The sequence below is a fragment of the Coptis chinensis genome, chromosome 3, assembly GCF_015680905.1.
Source record: "Coptis chinensis isolate HL-2020 chromosome 3, ASM1568090v1, whole genome shotgun sequence".
Classification (NCBI taxonomy): domain Eukaryota; kingdom Viridiplantae; phylum Streptophyta; class Magnoliopsida; order Ranunculales; family Ranunculaceae; genus Coptis; species Coptis chinensis.
Window position 1 is genome coordinate 107,986,149 of NC_141458.1, and position 10,095 is coordinate 107,996,243.

At 34.4% G+C, this 10,095-nt stretch overlaps 1 protein-coding gene across 1 annotated transcript; it reads left to right on the forward strand.

The window, feature by feature from the left end:
- The first annotated feature begins 2,848 nt into the window (after positions 1-2,848).
- On the forward strand, positions 2,849-9,943 carry LOC147512764 (uncharacterized). Its single transcript, XM_086595764.1, has 10 exons — positions 2,849-3,110; positions 3,179-3,269; positions 3,610-3,719; positions 4,862-4,930; positions 5,888-6,003; positions 6,095-6,149; positions 8,170-8,290; positions 8,980-9,027; positions 9,269-9,363; positions 9,492-9,943. The coding sequence occupies exons 2-10, from the start codon at positions 3,179-3,181 to the stop codon at positions 9,591-9,593; spliced, it is 807 nt and encodes a 268-aa protein (XP_086451890.1). The 5' UTR covers positions 2,849-3,110; the 3' UTR covers positions 9,594-9,943.
- Positions 9,944-10,095: the final 152 nt, after the last annotated feature.

Here is a 10,095-nt window from a genome sequence, read left to right on the forward strand (position 1 = left end):
CATATAATTTATAATTTATACGTCATTTTATACTTTATACCCAACTATAATTTACAATTTATACTAATTTTAATGTTTTATATACATTTTTTTTCGAGTTTTTCGAGCTTTATTAATTTAAGTTTTAGCTAGAATTTAATGTTTTAATATACATTTTTTTCGAGTTTTAAGTGTAAAAAACGAAAGTCGAACCGAGCTATTAGTAGAACTAGACGAGTCGAGCTTGAGCTTCAATATTAAGCTCGAATGCGAGTTCGAGTTGAGCTTCTGCATATGCGAGTCGAGCTCGAGTGTAACAAAACTCGACTCGGATAGGTCTATGACAAACTTTGACATTTGAATTTATTTTTTTCTCTAGCTTAATAACAAAAATAGGAATAACTATTACTAACGGGTCGGTTTTGGTTCGGGTTTTAGTGGTTTTGGTTTGGGTTTTATTATTTACGGTTCTATCGGTTTCGGTTCTCAACGGTTTTGACATGAGAATTATATAACCAAATCCAAAACCATTCAAACCCACGGTTTTTTATCGGTTTCGGTTCTAATTCGGGTCTTTATTATTTATTATGGTTATTAAACAATTTAAATCATTTAAACACTAAAACTTTTTTTTTCCTACACGATAATATTTTATGTATAATTAGTGATGTATCAATAATCATATTTACATCAATCTATGAACAAATATCAATCGTATACGTTAAAACATTTACCATCTATATGATAATTATAAGTTTTGATATAAAAATTAAAATAATCAAATATCTAACCCCAAAAATACGGTCTTTTTATGTGCATACATATATATTTGTTTCCTTGTATTAACTCGATTGTGTACATGTGCAATCACATATATTCGTTGCATTGATATATTTTACATACATACACGTGTATATGTACACGTGTATTAACTCGCATTTTAAATCGAACATGCGAGTACATGTGTTTTACAATTACATCTCATCACTAATTTTTAACATTAACGTACACTACATATTAGTGTATAACAAGTGAATGTTAATTTTTATGTATTAACATTAACACCACATCAGCTAAAAATGAACTAAACAAATCGCCAACAACAGCAGTGTTTTATTAATTGAATGTATACTTGAGGCAACTCTATTTCCTATTGTCTTTGCTCCCTTTATCTTTATTCTTTTTATTTTTTATTATTTATTATTTTTTTTTATACCTTCTCAGATCCTTAGTGGGACTATTCTCCCCTAACTTCAGTGACTCAATGAGTGACGAACTCGAATCATACCATTAAATTTTTGAACAAAAATTTATTTACCTGGCTTTCATAAAAAAAAAAAATCTTCCAACATTTAAAATGAAGGGATCATCAAGTTCATAAGTTCTTGCTTCAACGGTTTTCAAAAAAACCGATGTAATTTTTACATCATTTTTAAACTCCTCATTAGGTTTTTTAGACAAAAGAACCAATTTTGTCTCAAACAAACAAGTAACATAGATGATTGTAAGGGAAGGAATGGTTTTAAAACTACCTTTATATGCAAACTCACATTCATTAAATCGTCATAAGTTTTTCTAAAATCATACAAACGGGTGTGAAAGAAAAACATTACTATATTTATATGAAGTTATGTGTCTCTAACATTTTTCAGAAATGTTAGAGACACAAAACTTCATGTAAATATAGTAATGTTTTTCTTTCACACCCGTTGTATGATATTAGAAAAACGTATGACAATTTAATGAAAGCGATTTCACATATAGAGGTAGTATTTCTGTTGAGAGATAGTTCTGGAGGGATTATCTTAAGAAATCTGAAATATTGGAAACGTATTTAAGAGCAATTTATCATTGAGATCACAAAGAGTTTTCAAAGTAAGTTTGTTTGGATCGGCCGCCATTGAAAAAGCTTGAGAGGTCGAGAAAAAAAACACAAAAACAATAAAAAAAAAACAACAAAGATAATTTTTCATCTTCTTCCTTCGTCTTTGTTGTTGGAAATTATTTTCAACTTCTTCATCCTTCCTCACATATTTTTTTCTAGATAAAACATACCTTGAAGTCATGAAGTTTAAGGACCCTAAGATTATATAGCTTCCATTGTTGAAAGTATAAAATCAGAACTAATTGCAAAACCAAAATTATAGTATAAATTGAAACTTTATAAACCCATAAAATTAAAAACCTCACAAGACACAATCACTGATAATGTACTAAATCCGAATCACCGTACAACCAAACACCACAAATAAATCCAAAGAAAGAAGATGAACATAAATGATTGGTTTTAATTGTTATTTTGTTGTTTTTAAATATGTTATTTTCTATATACGGCAGCCTCCACATCATCGACTCGGGATAAGAAACCTGCTAATTCAACAGTGGTGCCTAAAGTGCGCGGAGAGATCAATCTCTCCTTATTATTTGCCTTTGGATTATAGGGGACAAATGCATTAAACATATATTTAGAGGAATAGCAAGCCTTCTCTACCGTCAGAACTAATTGTCTTCATTTGTCACAATTGTACGTAATATGTAAAAAATAGTGAATACAGACAGCAAAGACGCAAAATAAACTTTCATTAAAAATGTAACCTTAGAAGTTTGATAATGATCTCAAAATCTGTCAAGTGCTTAGATTATTGATGTATATGTTAGTTAGTAGGTAGTTGGGTAAGTTGTTGTAACTGCCAACTTTATTTTGGCTTAATCAATGGAATTGTAGAGAAAAGCTTCACAAACTCAAAGTCTCAAACAATCATACAATCTTCGGGAGTGTACCAAAATCACCAGGGCAGGTGGCTTTTGTAATTGACTCGGTCAGCTCAAAAGTCAAAATTATCCTACAGAGGCCTACTATGGCAATTTTAACGTGGGAGTCATCAGCCATCTTAAAGAAGTAAAGATAACAAAAATAAGACGTCTTTTTATCCAACGTGACATGTTTTCCCGCTTTTTGGATTAAAAAGAAGGCTTCACACAAGAATCCAAAATCCCAAAACTGACACTTCCTCAAAACCTCAAAAAACAAGAAAATAAAACTGCTACGCCGGTTTTATCCAGATCTTAAAACCCTAACAAACACACATCAATTTCACTGCAACTTTATTCACTGTTTCTTGATTTCCAAGGTAATTAATCAATCTTTGTTTCTTGATGTTATGTTCAATGAAGTTGTTAATTTGATTTTTAATTGCAGATGCCTTACATGGATGAACACGGTGGTGGATCTTTTGTTGCTGTTAGAAGAATTGAACATACTAGTGGTTGTTCTACTCATTCATCTTCAGGTATATATATATTCTTCTTCTTCTTGATTTACGAGTTTATTACTATTCTTGGCTTGTTGTTATTGTTAATACAAATACGACTGGTTTGAATTAGTCGAGTCATTGCATTTATATATCCCAAATAAAAAGATGAGTCAGGATATTATCTCACATAGGAACTAGTAGCCTTTAGCTTGAATTTATAGTCAAATGGTATATTGTAAGGGCCATGCATATACTGTTGTATTCTCAGGAGGCGAAGTTAGTTTTATTACAGTAAATAAAATGTTATCTTCTTAATTCTTATGCGTATCAATTGTCGAGAAGCCTTTTAGTTGCTTAAAGCCATGTATTGTTACAGCTGAGGCTGTGGTGGGATCAGCAGCATGGCTTGGCAGAGGTCTTTCTTGTGTTTGTGCTCAAAGAAGAGATAGTGATGCCCGCCCATCATTTGACTTAACTCCTTCTCAGGTATTAAATTTCTTTGTGTGGTTATGAAGTTTAAAATTGATCACTTCTTTTTTTACTTGGGTTATATATATGGCTCTGCTGTTGACACATTTACTCACTCCTTCCTATTAGTTGGTGTTAACTGAACAAATGTCTAAAACAAGTTGAGTACTAGATATAAGTTTTTATCTGATTACTCACGAGGTGATAACTATGTATTACGGATACTTTGTAAAAATATCCAGAGGTTCTTTTTGCTACTGATAATCCACTGGCACCAACATCTTTTCGAGTAGGATTGTAAAACTTAATACAAAAGAAAGTATCGTACTGTGTTGAAAATATAAAATAGTGGATAGTCACAACTCACAAGGGCTAACATTCTTCATCAATTTGAAAAGTATGTTAGTAAATGTTTTTCAACTTTTAAGTGCTGTTTGACTAGACTAGAAATAACGAAAGAGGAAGAATCAAAGTAGGAATATTTTTCTTGTGTTTTACCCTGATACCATGTCTAGCGTCTGTGAGACTTGATGTTATGGATTGTTGAGTACACGGTAGCTGCTTTATCCCTAAATATAGCATAATTCCTCATCCTCCAAAGAGTCCACCAGGTTGCATATGGCACCAAAGGCCACAAATGTCTTCCATAAGCCGTAGTAGTTGGAGCTAACCACCTCTCCAATCATGAGGTAACCGACTGTGCATTTATGGCCTGGTTGATATTGATTCACACTGGCAGAAGTAATGCCAACCAAATCTCCATGCTGAATCTGCAATGAATGATAAGATGATTCCGAAGTCTCGTCTACCAAATTACATAGGGCGCACATTGAAAGAAATTTTGCGCTCAGATCATTGCCTTTCTGCTCAGAACTCTCTTCTACTTTCTAAGCATAACTTAGTTATCCTAGGTATGGTGTTTTCAAGTTCTGTTTGGTGTCTGTTCTATTATTCATGTCTTCACCATACAATTCTATCATAGGAAGCGATAATGTAACCTTATCATTAGGGAGATGTTTTTAATAGAACAAGGATTCAGAGGAACTTCTAATATTCTCCACTTTTTGTTTCTGTCTACCTTGCACATAACAATACTAATACCGAACTGTTTTATTTATTTTTATCTAATTTTTAATTTTTGATTTTTTGCTGTGGCTCAGGATGAATGTTTGCAAAGGTTACAGAGACGCTTATATGTTCCCTATGATAGTTCAAATTCCGAGCATCAGGTAGTCTTCGAAATTCCGAGCATCAGGTTGATAACTTATTTTCTTCTCTGTCTTTGTAATATGTTACTTGTTTTATTTGATTCTGCTGTTAATCTATTGATACTACTAGTTCATCGCCATTTCTATAACATAGTCTTGAGATTTGAGTGCCTTTTGCACACTTCTTGATTTTAGTTCACTTTCGTGGAAGTCCTTAGATGTTCCAGTGCTATGTTACTACCTCTTTATGATATTTGGACTTGTAGAAATCCTCTGAAATGTGATTGCTATGACACCTATTGAATAGGCTACATCTCGTTACCTGGACCGAATAGGAGGATCCAACTTGTGAACTAGGTTAAATGTTATAGCAGGGAACCTGAGAGAGAGCATCAAATGTGTATATTGCTCAGAAAAGCGATGAAAATAGGTTGAATAGCTTATAATTAGTAATAGCACTAGTATAGTTACTTCTCTGATCTTGACAATCAAAAAACACTTGCATCATTGCATTTCTTTTCATCTGCACTGACCTTGACGCACTCAGAATGAATTTTCGGATGACAATCATTTATGTGAGAGAAAGAGGCCGAACAGGTTTCTAGAAAAATGTATAGAACAATCGTTGGTATTCCTTAGTTGTAAGTAATGGTTAATAGCTGCAGCTTCCAACTTGTTGAAGTATTTTTGGACTCATGAGTTGATTGTGCTTTTGGCAAATTAACTGGTCTACAACTCTACAATTTTTTCCAACTTGACTACAATATACCAGTCTATTCTTTCCAATAGAAACACTAAACATTTTGTTTTTTGCGTGGGTCATGTATTTGCTAATGACTTCCTTTCAATTTCTCTGTTTCCCTACCACAAATATAGGTCCAGCCTAAACGTATGATTGTTTTTGGGTTTTTGAACTTAATATAATTGCATTATTGTAGTAAACATAGTGAATTTTACTGATCAAAAAGATTATTTTAGGAAACCCTGAGGGCATTGTGGAGTGCTGCTTATCCTGGGGAAGAACTTTCTGGTTTAATTTCAGAGCAATGGAAAGAGATGGGTTGGCAAGGAAAAGATCCTTCTACTGATTTCAGGTGTGTAATTTCTTTATTTTTAAATATCCCTCTCCTGTTCTTATTGGTGAAGCACTTCTTAATGTAATGTTATTGCAATTTTATCTGCTAGGGGTGGTGGTTATATATCAGTGGAAAACTTACTATTCTTTGCAAGGGCATACCCGGTATGTCATACTAATTCTTCCGCTTCTCTTTAGTAACAGTTTGGATGCTTATCATACCATCTGATTATCGCCCATTATTGTTTATGAGTCATGATGAAACCTTGTTAGCTGTCTTTTCTTAGGGGTCGTTTACTTTTTGATGGAGGAGATTTCTTGTATTGGTTGGATACCTTATTGTATAACTATTTTTTTTTTAAATATTTAAAATATCTCCTTTTACCAATTGCAGAAAAAAAAAATCTGATTTGCTAGAAACTTAGGTTTGAAATAGGATAGACACTCCAATTTTTACTGTCCATCTCTTTCGTAACACATGATTAGCTAATCACCAGTCACATGTTGATAGCCTGTTTACTTCCCTTCTCTCAACTATCTACTTCTTCTTCTCTCCAAACTGTACTTTCATGGTAAATAGCTTTGCATTTGACAACTAAGGATAAGTCAAAAGCTATCAAGCTAAAAAGTCCTTTCTTGATTTTTCACTTAATGCAAAGCATAAGCACGTTTGACAAATTACAATTTTTAAAACCAAAAAGTTAAAACCAAAATTCCAAGAAGTTAGAAGTTCGTTTGGTAAAAGCACTCAAAAGTACTTCCTAACTAGCAAATAATAAAACCAACCAATAAAATGAAATAAATTTCAAATATCAGTGTATATAAATTGCAGTCTCATATATCAACAGATGAATTGCTAGAGTGTAGCGGGATGGAGCTCTTACCTCTTAGTAAGGAACCTGGGTTCCAGTCTTCGAGACACCATACCTGTTTTTAAGTTTTTATTGAAATATAAATGAAAAAGAAAAGGGAAATTGTGGGGATTTGAACCCCGCAACCTTTATTGACGGGAACAGCTGTGCTCAACCGGGTTGACAAATACACTTAAGTGCTAGAAGATATTTATTACCAAGTGACATAGAAATCCCAAAGGCAAAAGGAAAAAGCAACGAAAATAGGCTACATAAAAAGCCTTTTTTGGTCTTCTCAAAAAGCTTTTTTTTGTCCGTCTGGCTTTATGGTTTTCTTACTTTAGGAGAATTGCACACAAGCTTTTGGCTTCTATCCTCTTGGAAAGCCACAAAGTGGCTTTTAGAGGTGTTGCCAAACACCCTCTTATTTTATCACTGTTTGGACTTTGGAGCTTCTTTAAGTTTTCGACAACCCCACTTAATTGTTATTAATTTATTAAACAAGCCTATGTCTGCCAAGTTTGTGAAGATGTTTTTTTAGTTTGCTAACATTTACCTCGTTTAATCAGCATATCCCAACTTCTCCCTTCTAGTTAATAGTTACCATTCACGCTGAAATTTTTCATACGATCCTGTCACTCCAAGAGATTCTGAACATTTTACTTTAGGGAGCTTTTCCCGTCAATATCATTTGGTGCATTGTTTCCATGTACTCTGCCAAAGTCTTACTTTGTATGCACAATTATGTCCAACCGTTTTATTAATAGAGTTTAGTATTTCTAGATTTTGCATCGACCGCATCCCGTCTTAAAACTAACACCACGTTACATGCAATGACGCACTCTTGTACGCAGTATCTCCATATATCATAGAAGTAGATGAGTATGGTTCTTGGAGTATTTAACTTAATGGATTGGAAGCACGTTTTTCCTGCCACTTGCTAAATTGGTTACATTTCAGTCATAACAGTGTATTTCTAATGGGATATATATATTTTTTCATACCGTGATACCGGTTATATGTAATTAGAGACATGTCTGCCAAAATAGTCCTATATTGAGCAAGCACAGGCAGATAAAGTGGTCCAATATTGTCCAATATTGTCCAATTTCGTGGTCAAAGTAGCTTTCCGTTGCTTCACTTGTTAGTCGTATCTCTGTTTTTGGGTATTCAAAAATAAGTTTCATACTTAACAAAGCAAGTTCCAATTAATTTGGTTTCTGTTTTACTCAAGTTGCCAGCTTGAGTTCAGATTGATCTGGTTTGGAAATTTTTTCTTGCTGCTACAAGTATTTCTGTTTTCCTTAACTAGGCTAGCAAATACTTCCATGCAGCAATCTTTTCAGGATCTCCTCCAAAAGCAGGAAGGTGAGCGGGCACTGTGGGAATACCCATTTGCAGTAGCTGGTGTGAATATCACTTTCATGCTGATTCAGATGCTTGACCTTGAAGCAGGTTTGCTTTTCTCACTTTCATTCTTATGAGAAATTTGAAATCTTATTCTAAAGGTTATTATTATTATTATTTCCTTTTTCTTTCCTGTTGTGCCCCCCCCTGCGGCACCCACACACGGCACTCCTTTTTTTCCGTAGTTTATGTTGGGTGAGGAGGGATGTTGAGCTGCAGTCTGTTGTAACTACTTTGACAGATAATTTGAACTGAACTACCTTGTTCGTGCTAATATGTATCACCTGGTAATTACATTCATGTAGAAATGTTTTAAGCAAACATTTGAAACTCAAATGTTTCTAGAAATTTGGTTACTTGCCATGTCAGTGGCAGATTGACGTGGTAGATAGTCAGATGTAGGGGATGGTTTAGATATTAGGTCTTCTCTGACTGCAGGTTTCATCTATGATCTCTCCCATGTTAATGGTGTATCCAAACCTCTATCTTGTCATTATGTTGGTGAACCCCACTGGAATTGATGTTTGTTTGTTTGTCAAGTTCAGACCTTTCAAATAGGAATAATGGTATCTACGGGTTGGATTTCTTTAAGGCAATTTTTTCTGTTTTTGGGCTTCTTTTGAGCCACAAAGTACTGCTCGTAATGGTTAATGTTTGAGTAGGAGATGTTAAAGATCTTATTGTTTGGATAAATGAAGTCCTAGTGCATCACTAACTGCCATTCTGTACTTTCACAGTTAAACCACGAACATGGATGGGTGCAGTATTCTTGAAGTTCCTCTCAGGTAGGTTTGTGATATATTATAGTTCAAACTTTATTAAGTTGTTATTTGAGAGTTTCGTATGCGGTCCTCCCTTGTGGCGAGTGCAGTACATCTGTCATTCATGCATGGCGATGAATATTTACTTCGACTGGAACATACATTACATTAAAAGTTAACTCGATATTTGGTTGATCATTTGATTGACTGTGCTTCTTATACAATTTCATACCGTGTTGGATGTAACTCGTGCTTTCTGTCACAGAAAATGTATCAGCATTCGACATTCTCTACTGTATGGCATTTAAACTCATGGATCAGCAATGGCTAGAGATGCGTGCCTCGTACATGGACTTCAATGTATGTGTATTGACTTGGGGAGCTGTTATTGAACCATATTACCTAGATTGGTATCTTTACATTTTCATAATGTGCATGTTCAATTCATTTGGTAATTTTTCTGTCTGCATCCGCTTCCTTTCCTTCAGATGGTGATGAAGTCTACACGCCGTCAAATAGAAAGGGAACTGCTACTTGAGGACATCACACGCCTGGAAGACATGCCTTCCTATAGCCTCCTCCAACGATAATGCATCACACAGGAATGACAGATAGATCAAAGATATTACTGATGAAGAAAAGGAATATGCAAGCTTGTGTCTCATCAGCTGATGCTTCTTTTGCATGTTGCCCTGTCCCCTCTGCCTTTTCCTTGTTTTCTCATACACTGTTCAATGGTGTTTCCATGGGATTTTGGTAGCGTTCCTGTTTCAAGTATGACCCTGAATCAAGTAGTGTAACGCCCTTACAAATCCAGAGTAGCAGGAGTTTCAATGTGCATGAAAAGAGGTGATCTACGGGAGAAATGTTAAGGACAATAGTTTGTTCAGTGTATTTGTATGAGGATATTAAGAGATGGTAAATCTTTTGGTTGGTTGCATTCACTATTAGTAAGGCAAATGACAAACCACATCATACCACGTACAAATACATTAATGTGGAAAACTGAACATCCATTCAAGATTTTGAGGGATCAATATCTTCATTTCAAACAATGTGCCCGGGTAAGGGCCCATGGGTATGAGTTTATGA